At 49.8% G+C, this 19799-nt stretch overlaps 1 protein-coding gene across 1 annotated transcript in view; it reads left to right on the top strand.

Moving 5' to 3' along the window:
* Nucleotides 1–13865: 13865 nt before the first annotated feature.
* The window catches only part of CLMP (CXADR like membrane protein), a 101259-nt gene continuing 95325 nt past the window's right edge, over nucleotides 13866–19799 (top strand). Inside the window, 2 exon segments of the mRNA XM_023239212.2 lie at nucleotides 13866–14089; nucleotides 14490–14806. Of these exon segments, the coding sequence (XP_023094980.2) occupies nucleotides 14776–14806 (31 nt within the window). The 5' untranslated portion in view covers nucleotides 13866–14089; nucleotides 14490–14775.

Here is a 19799-nt window from a genome sequence, read left to right as displayed (position 1 = left end):
CTTCTCCGTGAAGTCTTCCATGATCTCTCTAGCCCGATGTGACTTCACGCTCTTGACCTCCAAGTCAAGTATACTTTTCTTATGACATTTTTCATGCACTGTCCTCACTGAGGCCATTTGTTCATATGCCATAGCTCTCTTACTAGACCAGCTGTTTCCTTAGGGCATGTTTCTTTATTCTTCTTAATATCCCCCATTGTGTCTAACCTGTTGCTTTGCACAAGAAGCGGGTCAAAATTAAGTGTTGACAGACAGAGTAAATGCAGAAATTAATAATGGATTACGATGGGGTGAGGAAGGCTGATATTCAGTTGGGATGCTCATTACTAAACATTGGAATATTTTTTTTTAATTTTTTTTAATGTTTTTATTTATTTTTGCGACAGAGAGAGACAGAGCATGAGCAGGGGAGGGACAGAGAGAGAGGGAGACACAGAATCGGAAGCAGGCTCCAGGCTCTGAGCTGTCAGCACAGAGCCCGATGCGGGGCTTGAACCCACAGACTGTGAGATCATGATCTGAGCCGAAGTCGGATGCTTAACCGACTGAGCCACCCAGGCGCCCCAACATTGGAATATTTCTATTCTAAGAGTACGTCTTCTGCACTGTTCCACATTGACAAATTTCAGCAATTACTGTCTAGGCTCCTTGGAGTCCCCCAACTTCCCTGAATCCTCCTCTGAGAGGCCCCTGAGCCCCCCGCATGATCCAGCACCTAAAGAGATGATACTGAACACGACAGAGAGTCTCCAGAATTAGTTGACACGTGCACAGTAATTTTGAACATCACCCACGGAGAGGAGAAACATGATAATCAAATAGGTTTAACAACATTGACCTTTGGACAGGATACCGCGCTTGCCTGAATACAGAAAGAACTAGAAACACAGACATGGCTTCTGCGCATCTTAGAGGAGGGATATTCCAGTGGCTAGAAGACATATTACTGTTTGGTGATGACGAGCGAAATGGGGTGGGTGTTTATATCGGTATTAAGAACAACTTAATTTTGTCCAACGCTTTAGTCTAACTGGCGCAAGAAGTCTTAGAAGCAATGGTTACTGGTTTATAAGTGGATACATGGGTAGCAGAGGACCAGGCAGGTAGCAATGTGTCCAGGTTCCTAGGATGAGAACACAAGCTGTTTGAGTTCATAGATCCTCTGTACGATTTCATACGGCTTCGGTATCAGGGAGCAATAGTACTGTGCTCTGTGGTAGAAAGGAAAAGAGGAGGAAGAAGGAAAAGAGGAGAGAGAAAAGAGGAAGGAAGGGAGGAAGGAAGGAGGAAGGGAAGGGAAGGGGGAAAAGAAAGGGAAAGGAGGAGGGAGAGGAGGAGGAAGAAGGAAAGAAACAAGAGTAAGAGAAAGGAAAAAGAAATCAACTTATAAGCAATAAGCAGGAACATTTTGAGGCCTCCATAGGCCTTTTAGAACCCTCAGACCACTTTCTATGAAGCATATTAAAACATACCGCAAATCTAACTTTTTTAAGTACAAAAATCTTGCAGTATTTTCTTTAATTTTTTTTTTAACATGTATTTATTTTTGAGACAGAGAGAGACAGAGCATGAATGGGGGAGGGTCAGAGAGAGAGGGAGACACAGAATGGGAAGCAGGCTCCAGGCTCTGAGCTGTCAGCACAGAGCCCGATGCGGGGCTCGAACTCACGTACTACAAGATCATGACGTGAGCCGAAGTCGGATGCTCAACCGACTGAGCCACCCAGGCGCCCATTAGTTTTACTTCTCTAATTTGACCTAACAATGATTCCTCGGCAGTTATCGTACCCACTCAGGAATTGTGCCCATGAGGAAAAACCAGCCTGTGAATTGTTCTCTGGGTAGGTAAAAATCGCGTGGTAAATGTAACCATTAAAATGGCATAATAATGTCTTTGTAGATTTAGTGAGGTAGCTTAATTTTGTTTTCATGTTTTCTTTTCATATTGTGAAGCTGGTTACTTTTTTTTTTTTTTTCTTTTTCAAGATCTTCAACATTTTTAGATCAGCCCTAGAGACAAATGGGCCCGGTTGCAAACACTGGAGTGGGGTCAGCCGAGGCCAACTGTGAAATTAACGGGGATGCTTGAAACACTGTGAAAGTGCCATCGACCACCTCCTCCCCAAGTCATCCTCCTACATCTTGACGCAAGGTGCCGTCATTGCTCCCGTGGTGGCGTTAATTTCATCTCCCAGGTGGGCCTCTTCCGGAAACCCCTCCCCACTCTGGATCTGGCCAAGCCGCTGGGAGATGAGAAGCAGATGGGGAGCTGGGTGACACCAGGAGGGAAGCAGTGCGGCCAGAGGGCTTGAGGCTGGCCGGCTCCCTGCCTCCGCCCACCCCTCGGCCCAGAGAGAGGGGCACAGAGTGGTTACCACTGAACGCTGTTTACTTGGGCCAACCTGAGTGCACTCCCAGCCCAGGCTGCTGTCAAAGATGATGCGAAACAGTCCTCCTTTGCTTTTGGGGTTGCTATGACAGCCAGGAATTTGCAAGCCAAATCGGACCTGGAGAAGAATTCTGTCCTCGGGCCCCAAAAGTTACCGGTTCCAAATGGTTCTGTTAATGGTTCCTACTGTCCTCTTTGACACCCGCCAGATGGAAGGATCTCTAAACCAGGAATTTGGAGATGTCCCAATGGAAAGGTTAGGTCCAAGCTGGCTGAAGCTGGATTAGAAGGAATTTAGGTGTGATCGAAGGAACTTTTTGGCAAGAAAAGTTGGAAAATATTGCAGTAGGCCCCAGAGAGAACCTCATTGTTCTCTGGAAAAAAAAACCTCTCATGTTTGTTTCGTGTTCTGCAGTTTGCTCACCACATGCATAAATTATCTCATTGGATCTTCACATCTGCCTGAGGAAATAGTCAAAATTGATCTTATATTTGACCAAAGACCAGGAAATTGAGGCTCAGTAAGAACAAGATCAAACAGCTAACAAGCAGTAGAATTGAGATTTGAATCTGGGCTTTCTGATTCAAGATTTAGCGATTTGAGTTCTATTAATAATCTCCAAAAGGTAGACTAGGTCGTGGCTGAGCTAGACCATTTAGGAGTAGATTTTAAAAATTTTTATTTATTTATTTATGAAAGAGACAGAGTGCAAGTGGGGGAGGGGCAGAGAGCTAGGGGGACACAGAATCCAAAGCAGGCTCCAGGCTCCGAGCTGTCCGCACAGAGCCTAATGCTGGACTCGAACTCACAAACTGCGAGATCATGACCTGAGCTGAAGTCGGATGCCTAACCGACTGAGCCACCCAGGCTCTCCTAGGAGTAGATTTTTTAAAAAGGAACCGACGTTGTAGAGGAATAATTTTTCTTACTGTGGTCAAATGCATGTAACGTTAAATTTATCATCTTAGCCATTTTTTAAGTGTACAATTCAGTGGCATTAAGTGCGTTCAAATCATTAGGCCACCACCACCACCACCCATCTCCAGAAATCCTTTCGTCTTGCAAAGCTGAAATGCTGTACCCATTAAACACCATTCCCTCCTGCCCCCAGCCCCCTGGAAAGTCTTGTTCTCCTTTCTGTCTGAATTTGACCACTCTACGTCCTTCATATAAGTGGAATCATACAATATTTGCCCTTCTGTGACTGGCTTATGTCACTTAGCATAGTGTCCTTAATGTTCATCCATGTGGTCGCACGGGACAGAATTTCCTTCCTTTTAAAGGCTGAATAATATTCCGTTGTACGGGCATGCCACATTTTGTTTATATGTTCATCTGTCAGTGAGCGTCTGCGTTGTTTCTGCCTTTTGGCTATTGTAAACGATGCTGTTATGAACGTGGGCGTCCAAGTACCTCTTTGGGTCCCTGCCTTCAGTTCTTTTGAGAACATATCCAGACGTGGAATCGCTGGGCCATATGGTAATTCTGTGTTTAATTTTTTGAGGGATCATCATACCTTTTTCCGCAACAGCTGCACCATTTTATATTCCCAACTAGGGTCCCCAAGGGTCTTAATCTCTCCGCATCCTCATCATCACTTATTACTTTCTGGGCTTTGTTCGTTTGTTTTACACGAGCCATCCTATTGAATGTATGGATGGAGATTTTTCCACCCGTGGTTGTCCAGGTTAGCTTTTTCGGAGGGGTTGAAGAATGGTCCCTGGGAAACCAGGTTAGCTTCTATTTGACATGCCAGCCCTAAGCTTAGCCAGGAATCTCACAAAAGCATTCACTGGTCACCAGGGAAAGCACTCGAATTACTTGGGCTCATCCATGAATTGCTGTTAGAGATAATGAACCAACCCCAAGCACAGAGCTTCCTTGTAGAAAGTTCATGTACCTTCACTGTGCATGGGAATTCGTTAGATGATGCATACTGGATAAAGCCCTCCCACCGCCATAACTAGAGGGTATGTGTGAGTGCACACGCAGGGGAGGCTGTGCATCTACGTGGCTAAAGATGAAGGTGGAAGGTTCCATGAAGGCTGATGTGGCCAAGCCCAGGTGCCTCAGATTGTTTCAAGGCTGATCAGCGGGCTCTCCTTCCAAACAGCTCTAGAATCTCGAGACCTCCCTTCATGTCTGTGAGCCCCCTTCTTTATTGTTTATCCACCCCTGCCCACTATAGACGGATGAGTTCGATTGTATCTTTAAATTTTTTTTAAATGTTTATTTCTGAGAGAGAGAGAGACAGAGCATGAGGAGGGGAGGGGCAGAGAGAGAGGGAGACACAGAATCCGAAGCAGGCTCCAGGCTCTTGAGCTGTCAGCACAGAGCCCGACGCGGGGCTCGAACTCACGAACCGCGAGATCATGACCTCAGCCGAAGTCAGACGCTCAACCGACTGAACCACCCAGGTGCCTCAGATGGTATCTTTAAAGGACTCTGAAGAAAGTGCTCTGTGAGTACAAGATGTAATATCTGATTATGTCTGGCAGTTATAATTTTTCCAACTGGCGAGAACAGTTAGATTACCTACAACGTGGCTCAGAATAGTGGGGAAGTTTGGGGCTGGCGAGTCTGTCGCTGGGAAACATGTCTGATTCTCCCGACCTTGCTTGTTCAAGTTCTATCCATCTCAAATGCCACCTCCTCCATGAAGCAGTCCCTGATGACTACACAGGATGAAATAATAGTGTCCTCCTTTTAAATTCTACAGCACTTGACTATGCCTGTTTTAGGCCAAAGGCTTATCTTAGGTTTGTGGGTTATTTAAGAACACATTAGGGGCACCTGGCTGGCTCAGTAGGGCATGCCACTCCTGACCTCCAGTTGTAAGTTTGAGCCCCATGTGGGGTGTAGAGATTACTTACACACACACACACACACACACACACACACACACACACACATTATATGCTCCCCCGTAAAACTGGATGTTCTTTACAGGCAAAATCCATTTCTGGCTTACACATAGCATAAAGCAAATATTTACCAAAAACTCCTTAGCAAACTTCTCTTACTCCTGACACGTTGGCCAGAACGACGTCACATGGACTTCCCCGGAGCAAGGCAGGCCCTGGAAAGGTTTCAGGTTTTTTTCAGTTCTCTCTATGGTAGAGTTGTGTTGAGACTGGGGCTGGGCGATCCAGGGACCAGACTCACCCAAACTTGTCTTTGTGCTCAGCACATCCTCGGGGAAGCCAGAGGGGAAGAGCTACCCTGAGTCCCGAGCCCGGGTTCTGCTGCTTTTGTGTCTATCATGGGTAGACACTAAACACTCCTGGACTGATCGATTCTCTACTCCAGCTGAGAAAGAGGGGGCCCAGAGAAGAATGACCAACTCAACTTAGGTCATTCCATTTCCTGCAATTTACACTCTTAACAATCCTTACCTCGCATCCGTAAAGAACTTAAGAGTTCGCAAAGCACTAGCATCCCTGTTTTCTTCAGACAGAAGCCTGAGGTTAAACAATTCGCCCAAGGTAACTCGGTGAGTGCCAGTGCCGGGTAGTATACAATCCTGCTCTCCTGATGTCACTCGTCGGGCTCCATCCCCTACCCTCCACTGCCTCTCACACAGCGGTTTCAGACCGCAGCTGGCCTGTTCCTCACCCCTGCTCCTGGGAATAGCATAGTCGGGACAGATGCCAGACAATGCAAGGGGCTGCATGACCACGACCCAAGTTGGTGTCGTGCGTGGTAGCTGGGAAGGTGGGAAACGTTTCTCCTCCCCTCCTGTCTCCTCGGCCTGGCCACCACACACATGAGTCTTGCCACAGAGCAGCTGCAAGCAGCTGTTGACAGCTCTCAGCATCTCAGCCCACAAAAATACGCGTTCCCCACAGGACCCTAGTGGCCTGTTCAGGCTTTGCTTATGTTGTCTTGAGTTTTATGCTGTGGTTTTGACAGCCTCATCCATTTGTAGGAAGAAAGAAGAAAGAAAGAAAGAAGAAAGAAAGAAAGAAAGAAAGAAAGAAAGAAAGAAAGAAGAAAGAGAAAGAAAAAAGAGAGGGAGAAAGCAAGAAAGCAAGCAAGAAAGAAAGAAAAAGAAAGAAAAGTGTCCCAGCTCCTCCCTGAGCCCTATCACACCTGTTTCTGCCACCATGGATTTTTCTGTTCTCATTCCTGACTGTTCAGGAAGAGGCTGTAAGCTAATTTGCACACAGCTGGAAGGAGAAGGGGGCTGGTCGCTAGGTAACTGGTCTCAAACTTGGCTCTGCCTCTAACTTGAGTTGTGACCCCCGAGACAGCACATGCCCTGTCTGGGGCTAAGTCTGCAAAATGAGGAAGTTCAACTGAAAGGAACTCGAAGGACCCATCCAGCTTGATAGTGGAGACAGCAGCTGCCCAGAGGGGGAACTAATGCAGGCTTTCAGGCTGGAACGCGGCTTCCAGGCCTGAATGAATGAAAAGGACACGAGAGTTCGTGCTAGCTGGGGACAGCAAGTCACTGCTCCCCAGCCGGAAAGATATGAATTATTTCTGTCTTCTGGTTGGGCAGTTTGCATTCTCTGCGATGTGTTTACATGTCACAGAGGGAAACATGCTGGAGCGTTCTTGGAAAAATCACCCAGGTCTCTGTTGGGCTGCAGGATGAAGCCAGGCATGGGTCTGGTTACCCAGGGGACCACAGCAGGCCTGCATGAGACGCTGGACTAGGAATCAGACTAGGGCTCTCATAACTGCCGTGCCACCAACTTAGCTGTGTGGCCCTAGACGAGGTGCTGTTCCTCTCTGAGCTTGTGTCCTTTCCGTAAAATAATCAAGTTTGATGAGTGGCCCCTAATACTCCTTTAGATCCGACGATCTGAAATTTAGTGCTTAATCTTATTCTTCTCCCATTTGGTTTCCTTAGAACAGTTGGTCTTGTGGGTAATTCTGAGTATTATTATTTTTTTTAAGTTTTTATTTGTCGGAGTGCCTGGGTGTCCCAATCGGTTAAGCGGCTGGGTTTAACCAATCAGGTCATGATCTCACGGTTCATGAGTTTGAGCCCCGCGCCGGGCTCTGTGCTGACAGCTCGGAGCTTGGAGCCTGCTTTGGATTCTGTGTCTTCCTCTCTCTCTCTGCCCCTTCCCTGCTCACACTGTCTCTCTCTCTCTCTCTCTCTCTCTCTCAAATAAATATTAAAATTTTTTTAAGTTTTTATTTACTTATTTTGAGAGAGAGAGCACAAGCAGAAGAAGGGCAGAGAGAGACAAGGAGAGCGAGAATCTCAAATCCCAAGCAGGCTCCATGCTGCTAGCATGAAGCTCCTTGTGGGGCTTGAATCCACGAACCGTGAGATCGTTACCGGAGCGGGAATCAAGAGTCGGACACTTAACCAGCCGAGCCACCCAGGTGCCCCTAATTCTGAGTATCATTAACCAAAGAAGAACCTTCTGGCGTCGATCTCAACTCAGAGGTGGGGAATGAGGGGAGGGAGAAAGCTACTGATGCTTTTACTTCTCCTTTGGCTGTGTGTTTCTAGGGAAGCTGTAAGACTTCACCCTTCAAGGGAGGAGATTCTGTCCTCCCCGTCTCCGAGGGGTGAAAAGAGCATGCAGAGATCCAGTTACCACGTAGACTGGCGTCAGGGCGCTTGCCATTGCATTAATAAAGAGAGAACAGAGAAGGGAGCTTAACTCTTACCGACCACCCATGTGCCCTGTGTTAGGTGCTTTCACAGGATCTTCTGATCCACCCCAAGAGACATCTTACAGCTGAAATAGGGGAGGCTGAGAGAGGTTAGGAAACTTGCCCCAGTTGGCCACAGTAAGGAGACTAGCGAGAATCTCAAGCCAGCCTGCCTTTGGCTCCTGGCTAGCTTAGTCGGTAGAGCGTGTGACCCTTGTGTCTCAGGGTTCTAAGTTCGAGCCCCGTGTTGGGTGGAGAGATTACTTAAAAATAAAACCGTTTTTTTTTAAATTTAAGTTTATTTATTTACTTTGAGAGAGACAAAGACAGCACAAGTGTAAGAGGGACAGAGAGAGAGGGAGAGAGAGAGACTCCCAAGCAGGCTCTGCACTGTCAGCGCAGAGCCCGATGGGGGGCTCGAACCCATGAACTGTGAGATCGTGACCTGAGCCGAAACCAAGAGTCGGACACTTAACCGACTGAGCCACCCAGGCACCCCGAAAAATAAAATCAGCCGGTCTTCCTCCAAAGCCTAAACTGCCTCTCCGAGGGTGTGAGTTTAGCAGAAATTGAAAGTGGGATGGAGGGAAAAGCCGGGGACCCCCAGATCTTGCTGACCTCTGGGAAGAAGGGGCAGCAAAGATTCTGACTGTACATCCTTCGGCTCAGCAGCTACATACACCGCTGTGTTTCATCTTGGCTCTTGATTCTCCCACTGGCCCCCTCCAGACCCCAGTGGCGTCGAGGGACAGGTCTGTGCATCCTGCCTTCTCAGCTGGCCACACGGATCAAAGTTGGGGACTGTCCTCTCATAGGGTGGGACAGAGCAGGGCCCGGCACCTGGCACTTCTCCCCCACTCCCCGGCCCTCTGGGTGGAAAAGAGCTGCTTTCTCTACCTTTGGGAGAACTCCTTATTCCTTGGCCCCCATTAGCTCACAGGGATCCCTAGACACAGCCTCCGGTCGTGACCCTGCAAGCCAGCCGTGGCCTCGTACCGTTCAGCCAGAAAAAGAACCAGCACACTGAAGAGCCGGGTCAAGAAGCATCCTTGCGAGACAGGAAAGAACATTAAAAGATAACCTTGCTTTAGTAGAAAAAGGAAATGAGACAGAAGTTGGCTCCTTTTTACTGCGGGGAATGGGATCCTATGAACTCAACTTATCTTGTCGGAACAAATATTTGCTGAGTCTCCCGTGGGTTACACTGTGGTAGGCACTTTCTTCAGAATCTCATTTCTTCCTCGGAACAGTGTTGGGGAAAGAGGAAAGGAAGGCTCGGTGAAGCCAGATGACCTACTCGAAGCCACGAAGAGCTTCGTCACTTTGTTCCCCGCCCCCTATGTTTACAGGGCTTTCTCCCGCCCCGGGGAGGTCTCCCTGGACGGCTCCTCCGTTCGCTCGGTGCAGGGTCCTGCCATCAGCCCCATGGTGCTGTGCACTTTCCCGTTCAGATCACTTCTCATTGCCCATCGTGACTGCTTAAATTATCCATCCTCCTTAACTCACCATAAACATCTGGAGGGCAAGGGCAACTTTGGCTTTGTTCACCATTGATTTTCCACTGAATTGCTGATTGAAAGAAAAAAATAGAAAAAATGGACGGATGTATGGATGGATGGATGGATAGATGGGTGACAAATGATGGTTTACCATCCCCTGAAAGTTACCACGTCTCAAATGTATCTTTCCCTTCCTGATAAGTTAACTTACTCGACTTCCCTAGTTTGTTAGTGGTATCATCAAAAGACAGTGAGGTATAAGGGCTTTCAGTCTTCTGACTTTACGTCCTGCCTCAGTTGTTTACATAGAACTATAAGCAATTGATTTAATCTCTCCGAACCTTAGCGTCCTCATTATAATATGGTGTTGTGGGGCTTATTGATGATGTTTCTAAGCCCTGGAATTGACTAGGAGGTCAGTAAGTAAATGTTATTAATCTTAGCATATGTAACAATATATGAGATCACTTATTTTTGGTGTCTCTTTCATCCCCCCCACTACGATGACCATTGGCTATGACCTGTGTAATCTCTCTTCCAAGTATCTTCCTTGCTTGTTTCACAACCCTCATGTGATCTCCCCATGTGATGCAACAAGTCCTGATCAGTTTCTCTGCTTCAGGTTTTTCGTTAAATGTTTTCATGCACCCTGTGGTGGTTCTAAAATTCCCGTACAGGGGCACCTGGGTGGCTCCGTCCGTTAAGCATCCGACTCTTTATTTCAGCCCCAAATCATGATCTCATGGTTCAGTTCCTGAGTGGATCCGAGTTTGAGCCTGGTGTTGGGCACTGATAACTCGGAGGGAGGCTGCTTGGGATTCTTTCCCTCTTTCTCTGCCCTTCCCACCTGCATGCTTGCGCGTGCTCTCTCTCTCTCAAAATAAATAAGCTTTAAAAAAAATTAAAATTCCTGTACAAAAGAAATGTAGGGTGGTGCTCTTGGCTCCCCCATTGAGTGGGGAGGATAAGGGACTTGTCTTGAAACTGCATGTGTTATCACTTTAGAAGATACTGAGCTGGGCACCTGGGTGGCTCAGTCGGTTAAGCATCTGACTCTTGTGTTCAGCTCAGGTCCTGATCTCTTGGTTCGTGGGTTCGAGCCCCACATCCGGTCTGTGCTGACAGCACGGAGCCTGCTTGGGATTCTCTCTCTCCCTCTCTCTGACCCTTCCCCACTCCCTGCCTCTCTCTCTCTCAAAATAAATAAATAAACATTTAAAAAAGAGGAAGAAAACACTGAGAAAATGTTAGCTGTCACCATAATGCATGGGGGAGGGAACCTGATGGATAGGAAAGGGGGTGCAGAAACCCTCCACCCTTGGCCGTCATTGAGATCACCTCTGGGCAAAAGCTGCCAATTTCTGTTTCCTAAAATATGGTTCTCATCAAAGTCCCCTCTGCTAAAAGTTTTGTCAGTGAGTCTGGAGAAGCCACAGAATCGTTTCCAGAATCCTTTGCCTCGCATTCAGGACTCCACCATTTTTGCTTCAGGCTATCCGTTCCAGGGGACTTCGCTTGTCCATCGGTTTTTCCTTTCATGTATTTCATTTCATTCAATACCCCCCACCCCAGTACACCAAACTCTACCTCTGCGTCATTGTCTAGAAATGCCCCCCCCCCCCCCCGCAATGGTCCTCCTCAGGTCTTCTCATCTAATGAAATTCTATTCTGTTCATCATCCCCCAAGGCTCGACTCCAGCGTTGTTCTCCCAGGGAAACTTCGCCCCCACCCAGCCTACAGTGCTCCCTCCTTTCTTGGAATGCCCAGTGTTTCGTACTGTCAGGATAATTTATTCAGGCACTTAACTACATAGCTTTCTCATATTGTTGCTGAAACAGTTCACATGTTGACTTTTCCTCTCCCGCGGGACGGAGAGGTCCATTTAGGGTAAGGACTGTCACATAGCTCTTTCGATTCCCGTGTCACCCAGCTGGGTCAGCGTGGGCTATGGCGTAGGTACGCAATGGGCTGCTGAGTTATGAACCGTCCCAAGGCACTGTCCACTTGGGGCCCACAGATGCGGGATAGTAGATAAGAGGCTTCAGGTAAAGGGACAGTCATCTTCAGGGACACAAAGCTCTTTCCAAGGAACATATGCCAAATATCTACTGGTTATAAGACTTTGGACCTGGGAAAACCGAGTGTTTATGACCTAATCTCAGCCCAGGCGATCCATTTCCTTTGCTGATGACTCATGTCTTGGAGTGAAGTCTTGTTACCTTCCAGCTTGAGCAATGTAGGTTTAAACACACGCATGCTTACACCCACACACATCTGTCCTGTGCACACCAGCCCTTAAGCAATAAATGGTGTCACAAGGTTCAGGAGAAAGGCCACAGTGGTAGGGGGATTAGAAATGGGGCTTTAAAACCTTTGCAAAAAGATCTCCCTTAGAAAGAAATAAAAAGGAGGAATCTGGGTGAAGGGTACCCAAGAATTCTTTGTACTGTTCTCGCAACTTTTCTGTAAGCCTGAAATTATTCCAAATACTAAATAAAATTTTAAAGCGGAAATAACAAAAAGCCACCTTCTCTATTTTCCCTCTCACCTTTGTCAGCCTTTAAGAATAAACCTTGTTTCAACACATTCCCATGTGAATTATAGTTGTGAATATTTCGATTTCTCCTATTGAACCAGAAGTATAAAATGGAAGATAAAATTACTCAGAGTCAGAGAGCTTTTAAATCTTTTATAATCTAAAATAATAATATTTTAGATTATTAAATTAGAGGGGCGCCTGGGTGGCTCAGTCGGTTGAGCATCCGACTTCAGTTCAGGTCATGATCTCGCAGTTTGTGAGTTCGGGCCCCGCGTCGGGCTCTGTGCTGACAGCCCGGAGCCTGGAGCCTGCTTTGGATTCTGGTCTCCTTCTCCCTCTGCCCCTCCCCCTCTCATGCTCTGTCTCTCTCTCTCTCAAAAATAAACAAACATTTAAAAAAAAAGAATATTAAGTTAGAATATTAATAAAAGAGAGAGGTTTTAATATTTTGTGATATGAGGCATACTATTAATCTCTCTAGTTTCTGGTTTCCTCATCATTTAAGATGGAGTTAAAAATGCCTCTTCCTGGCACCTGGGTGACTCAGTCGGGTAAGTGTCCAACTCTTCCTTTCCCCTCAGGTCATGATCTCATTCGTGAGATCAAGCCCCCCGTGGGGCTCTGGACTGATAGCATGGAGCCTGCTTAGGATTCTCTCTCTCTCTCTCTCTCTCTCTCTCTCTCTCTCTGTCTCTCCACCCCTTCCCCACTCACACTTGCTCTCTCTCTCAAAAGTAAATAAACATTTTTTTTAAACGCCTATCCCTTAGCATTGCTCTAGGAATTAAATGCAAAGACAAATGTTAAATAATTAACGTAATTCGTGGTCTGTAGTCGGTGCCCTGACATATTAGTTCCAAATATTGAAAAAATGTCCATAACCAAGTTCTACTCGCTTTGTGTCCTCACCCTAAAAAAAGCACCTGGTGCACAGCAGATGAATAAATCGTTACTGAAGAAGCAGAGACAACACGGATAAACGTTGGCATTCTAAAGGAACTTACAGCTGATCCCAAAGCTGCCACGACAGCCTCTGCCTTGACCCTCCCTTCTGAGCGACGTGGTGAGAGTTCGCTACCTCTCCAAGCCTCTGCTTTCCTCGTCTATGAAATGGGTTGGTTTTCCTTAGGACCAGAGGGTACTATACAGCTCCTGGGATCTAAGACTCCTAGAGAGAGGCCTGGAAAAATGGGGCAAATGTGCGATCAGGCAAGCCTAACAGGCCTGGAGGGGTTCATCTCTTGGAAAGCATCCCCAACTTCTCAGCGCCGGGGGGGGGGGGGGGGGGGGGGGGGGGGGGGCGGCAGCTCTCACTCATAGACACCCGTGAGGCTGGAGAGGAGCGGGTCCTCATGCCTCAATGTGGCTGAAAGAGAAGTCACTGCTCCAGGAACATCCAGAGTCTGGGGACCAGAGAGCACAGCTCCACGGTTTCCCAGAGCCCAGGAGGCGTGTGTGCCACACGTCGTGCTCCAGGCAGTGGAGACCCGAGCCCGAGCGCGGCCCCTACTGCCCTTTCCTCTAGTATCCTCTAGCCTCTGTGCTCCAGGGCCCTCTAGGGCAGACCTCTCCCTCCCTTAGGCCAGCTCCCACCTGTGCCACAGGCCGGCAGGCGGGTCCCTGGGGCCCAGGAGTGTGGCCCTGGCGAGGAGGGAATTGCACGCCTTCTGCCTTTTCTTTCTGGAAGGGAGTGATGCATACTTGGGCCAGAGCCACGTGCAGTGCTTCCTAATGGACCAGTTCCACTGAGGTCTGGACGGCCCACTCCCCCGGGGGATCTGAGGATGGGCTGCTGTAAATACTGACAGCAGAAAGAGAGAGCGAGCGAGCGAATGCGAAAGGCCAAGGGAGGGCCAGGCGAAGGGTGGCTGGGGTTCCCAAGCAGGCAGGGAGCAGCCAGCGGAGGGCTGCCGGACCGTCGCAGCCCCTTCCACGCCTAACCGTCCTTATGGTCAGCCTGCGCTTTCCTACGACGCAGCCAGACAGGGAGAGCCGAGCAGAGGAGAGAAGGAGCGAGGGAAGAAGGGAGAGGAGGGAGGAGGTGAGAGGGGAGCGGCCAGAAGAATGTAAATGGGAGAGAAATGAAGAAAGAGAGAGAGAGAGAGACACGGTGGCGGGAGGGAGGGCAGATGAGGGAGAGAGTTGGAAGCACAGAGGGTGAGTGGGGGCGAGAAAACGAGATGCCAGGGAGAAGTGGAGAGAGGCACAAAGTGAGAACGGAGCCGGAGACGCGCGGCCAGGCCTGGGCCGATCCCCCGCGCGGGTCGGTGCGGCCCGGCCCCCTGCCCTCCCGGCCCCGGCGGCGGGCCCGGCTGCGCGAGGGCGGGCGCGGGGGGGGGGGGGGGCGAGGGAGGGGCTGCCGGTGGGAGGCGACCATGTGGTTCCAGCTCACTCTTTTCTCCCCCCCCCCCTTTCTTCACTTCTTTTTTCTTTCCTAACAGGGAAAAGTGTTCCGCGGAGCGGTAGCGTCTTCCCGCCTGGCCCTGTCCTCCCCGACCCTGGTCCCCGCTCCCGTCCGGGCGCGAGCTGCCCCTCGGCGCCGGGGGGGTGGCGGGGGGCGCGGGGACCGGGCGCGGGGACGGCTCCCGCGCCGGCACATGGCTGCGGCCGCCCCGCGCGCACCCCGAGGCGCCGCGCCCGGCTCGCCCGAGGTCCGTCGGCTGCGCCCCGCCGGCCCGGAGCCCAGCAGCGGCTGAGCGGGGGAGCGCCCGCGCCCGGGGCGTCGGGATGAGCCTCCTCCTCCTCCTCCTCTGGCTAGGTGAGTGCTCGCGAGCGCGGGCCAGCTCCGCAAGGCCGTCCCCGCGGCCCCCGGGGAGCGCGGGCGCCCGGGTCCCCGCTCGCCGCGCGGGGTTGGGGGGCGGGGGCACACATCTGGCCGCGGAGACCCACATCTGGCCGCGGAGACCCGCCCGGTCGGCCATCGCCAGCGGCTCGCACATCTGGGCCCGGGAGCGGGCTGGGGGCCGGGGGCGGGGGGCGGGGGGGGCGCGTCTCCGGGGGACTTTGGGCGTGAACGGTCTGATGCGGAGGGTTGGGGGGGGGCTGGTGGTCAGTTTCAGGAGTATCTGGGGAAGCGGGAGGATCGGAGGAGGGAGGAAGGTTTATTCAGGAATTTTTGTGCCAGGTTCCTGAGGGTGGGGGGAGCTTTTTTGTTTCAAACGGGCGCCTCGAGGGCTCAGATTAGAAACAGATGTGTGGAAGGGTGAGCGGAAGGGAGTGGAGGAAGAGACGGGGGAGGGTGGGGGGACGAAAAGGAGGAGAGGGAAAGGGGCAGAGCGCAGGCAGGACCAGGAACGGGAAAGTGAGGACGGAGGGAGAGAAGAGGGACAAGGGGACCGGGCTGGGAGCTGGAGAGAAAAGAGGAGAAGGGGGGATAGGAAGCAGAGGAGGAAGGCTGAGGGAGATTGAGCAACAGAGAGTCGGAAGACAGAGGAAAATGGAGTGGGAAGAGAAGAACAGAGAGGAACAGGTTCTGGGGCAAAGAAGAGCTGTTCCCGGTGTCCATCTGGATGTCCCCCGGGCCGGGCTCCTGAAACCTCACAGGCCCTAAGGCGCAGACGCACTTGGGCTGGAAGCAGTCGGGTTTGCAGGACAGGGCAGGACAGTTCCCATCAAGGATGTGTGTGGGCAAGAGCGGACAGGAAGACCAGGAGTGTCTGAGGCGCCAGGGGCAGGCAGGAGCTGAGCTGAAGAAAAGTCGTGGTGTGCACCAGGGAAGGTGGGGCTCCCTGGGGACAGGACAGAAAAGTTAGCCAGGGTTCAGGAAACCGAACCCAGCTGGGTTTGGTAGAGCGCGCACGGCCTGGGACACCGGACCTCCCGACAGAACGGGTTTTGACTTTGAGCTGACTAGCTGGGTGATCTCGAGCAACTTTACTCACTACCCAGGGCTTCGGTTTCCTTGGCTCCAAAACAAGCACATTAGATGGTTCCTAAATCCCCACGTAGCTCCGACGGCCTGAAACACCGGGAGGGCGACAGGGCCTGATGTCTAGAAATAGAAAAACCAAACCCAAATCGAAGTGAAGAGGCACAAAATAGCCACCCTGACTCAGATGGCTAGAGCTCTCTGTCTCTCTTTTGTTTTTTAAATTTTGTTTAATGTTTTTGTTTATTTCTGAAACAGAGACAGAGCATGAGCAGGGGAGGGGCAGAGAGAGAGGGAGACACAGAATCCAAAGAAGGCTCCGGGCTCTGAGCCGTCAGCACAGAGCCCGGCGCGGGGCTCGAACTCACGGACTGAGATCATGACCTGAGCCGAAGTCAGACACTGCACGGACTGAGCCACCCAGGCGCCCCTCTCTTTTGTTTTTATTTTTTTTTTTTAATTTTTTATTTATTTTTGGGACAGAGAGAGACAGAGCATGAACGGGGGAGGGGCAGAGAGAGAGGGAGACACAGAATCGGAAACAGGCTCCAGGCTCCGAGCCATCAGCCCAGAGCCTGACGCGGGGCTCGAACTCACGGCCCGCGAGATCGTGACCTGGCTGAAGTCGGACGCTCAACCGACTGCGCCACCCAGGCGCCCCTCTCTTTTGTTTTTAAACGTATAAACCGAGGAGGCCACGTGCAGGCCTTTGGAGGCCAGCCTTGGGCCAATAATCACCCAGGTTAGAGGAATAAAGAAGGTGGATTAGCCTAAATTATTGCTCAAGTAGGGCAGGTGGGGAACCACTGTGTTGTCCTTGATACTTGGCCGAGTCTTGCAGTGCTGCTTCGGTGCACAGCTGGTGTATCTGGACGGCACCTTGGTCCCCTTTACTGGCCCCTAGCCCGAAGCTATGAATCACCAGATGTTCAGTAGACTCCAACTTCAGAGCCCCCTTATGAAAAGCAGCTGGAGTTCTTTAAGTACTTACCCCGCGTGCTTGATAGGCACCACCTTGTTAACTCATTTATCCTTCCCACCAATCTTATTGGCTACCCACTGTCATTATCCCCGTTTTAATGGAAATCAAGGTGTAAAGAGGTCAGAGAACTTGCTTGAGGCTGTAAGCTCGTAGTGAACGGTGATGGGACTTGAATGTAGGTTGTTTGCCTCAAGAGATGGCTTGCTAAACCGCGGTGAGTACAGCCTTCTTTCACGACAGAAGGACTTGAAGGTGTTGTTTGTAGCGAAATCCGGTTTAGTCCTCGTCATGAAGCCTGAGGTGTCAGAGCGAATCTGCCAGTGAGGGGTCTGGGGAAGGGAGAGAAAACTAAGCTAAGCCTGTCTGAACACCTGCTCCATACCAGCACTGTTTGGGCACCAGTTTACGGTGGAAAGTGAAAAGTGACTGTCCCACATGGCCCGTTGAAATCAGCTGGCTGGCCTCGATGATCGTCATCCTCTTGGTTCATGAGAAAGAGGAACTGATAAGACAAGCATCCAAAAGATGTCACTGATTCACTGTCCCCTCTTTACTGCACGCCTGTTACGTGTGGCCATTTCCTCTGGCAAGAAAATAATCTGTTGGGTTGATACTTTCTTTCTCCTAGAAGCTGCTTCTCATGATTCCCTTGTTGGTTCTGTCTTTACGAAACTGGCACAAATGAAAGGCCAACGTAGAAGGGAAAAAGTCAGACTGCAGACTTAGCATTCTGCACAACTGGATGTTTGCCATTCACACTGTCCAGCTTTTGTCACACCTATGTTCTTGGTCAGACATACTCAGACTCCTGACATCCCAGTTCAAGAAAGATGAGCCAGTCACAGAGTTGATGAGCTGACGGGTCTGGACAAGGGACAAAGCAAGAGACCTGAGGTGATGCTGGTGATCCAGAGACCGGCCACTGAAGGGAAAAACACTGGAAGGGACCCCTCTATGCCAGACATTCCTGCATGGGTCAGAAGTCCCCAGGGAAGCACTCCTGTGGGCTGGAGGAACCTCATTTGCTAAGTGGTTTTGAGCCATGGTATGCCTGGCACTCTAGCAAAGCCAGAAAGAAAACCCTCAGAGTTGCCTGAATCCTAAAGTCATCTACCGGTCCCTTAAAGGAACAGTTCCAGGGCTGCTTATGATCACTGCCGGCGTGATTTCTGGCCTCTTTTCTCTAGAGAATGCACAGTACTGAAGGGGAGTTGGGAGGGCTAAGAGTTCATAAGCTGAGCAAGGATGGACCGCTTGACTCTGGACCGGCCGGTGAGTGAAATCAAATGCCACACCCCTCTGATGTGAATGAACACGTAACGCTCTGAGCTTCATGGAGCAGAGAAAAGGGATATTTCGTGGCCTCCCTCAGCCCCAGCCCCAGCCCCTCCTCTGACTGCCTCCCTCCCCTGATGCTCAGGTTCTCTTTATTCCACCTTAAATTCTCACTTGGACTCCTGTAATGGCTGCCATATTGGTCTCCTGCCTGAACTCTTCCTTCTCCACCCTACACGCTGCTACCAGAGGGACCTCGTGAGGCGGCTGGTGTAATGCAAAGAATTTGGACTTAGGAATCTGGCAAGCTCTCTGGGTTCTTGTTCTGACTCTCTTGTCCCTAAAACAGGGTAAAGAGATCTTTAATTCAGAGTTTCTGTAATTCTATGATTTTACTCCCTTCGTCCGTAAACCTTTGGAAACCTCCATTGCTTATAACATCGAGTACCAACACCATTCTCATTCAAAGATTTTACACAATGTCATTCACAACTCCTGTCCTCCCACCCCAGGCAGCTCTACAGGGAATCTGGATTATTTCCTGTGTCTTACCCAAGCCCCATGCTTCTTTCTGTTTCTATTGTTTTGGCCTACGAGAATCCCTCCACCAAAGATGCCCTCTCATTCTCCCCCTACCCCAGCAGATCAAAATCTTGTTCACCCTGCACATCTCACCCCCAATACCGCTTCCTCGGTATGCCCTTCCATGATTTCCCCAACAGGATACACTTTCCTTCTTTTGAATCACAGTAGTCTGTCTGTGAGGCTGCTTGGCATGATAGTGATCCGGAGGCTTGTCTTTGCCCCGGTGAGAGCGTAAGCTCCATGCAGGCAGGTCAGTGTCTCCTTTATCCATGTACCACTTTCAGTACCTTGCGTAGACTAAAAGCTGTGGACCGTTTGTTAAGATAGTTGGATTTTTGGAACATTTAAGGTCAAGAGAGGTGAAAGATTGGAGGATTGTCACTCTGACTGTGGAATGACACAATTGTGAGGAGCCCAGTTTTAACTCAGCTTGCCTTTGTGTTTTCTTGTCCATTAATGCAAATGGGACTAGTACCACTTGAAAAAAAAAATATACACAGAATTGTGGAATTGCAGACCCCACTGAGAATCGGATGAAACCCGTGAAACCATTTCTTAGAAAAAGGCATATATACATTGAATTTTGCCTGTAACCTCTAGGGATTCATGGACGTCCTAATGCCCTTCCTCGGGACCGAGTAAATCCTTGATCTAAACCTACTCCTTTTCTTATGGTGAAGAAGGAACCAAAGTTCAGAAAGACTCAGCTGAAGTCAAACAGCTAGCTTCATAGAAAGGCCGAGACTGGAATCCTGATTCCATAATCTGTTCTGTCACACATTCTTGAAATAGAAAAGGTCTCTCCTTCCTTTTCAGCTCATGTAGTTAAGCTCCAAGATCACAACTGCGCTTCAGATGCTTCAGTTAAATGTGCTACATGCTGATTAATTGGCATTGGTTTTTGTGTTGAGAAATTGCCTGAAAAATAGGGCAGATGTCGTAACATTCCAATTTAGCCATCATAAGTGGAAATCCTGGAAACTTCTGCAGTGCCTGGTAGAATGTCTGGTGTGTTCAGAAAAAGAGAATTATACCCATAGT

The sequence above is a fragment of the Felis catus genome, chromosome D1 (assembly GCF_018350175.1).
Source record: "Felis catus isolate Fca126 chromosome D1, F.catus_Fca126_mat1.0, whole genome shotgun sequence".
In the NCBI taxonomy this organism is placed as follows: Eukaryota; Metazoa; Chordata; class Mammalia; order Carnivora; family Felidae; genus Felis; species Felis catus.
This window is presented reverse-complemented; position numbering and strand designations above follow the sequence as displayed.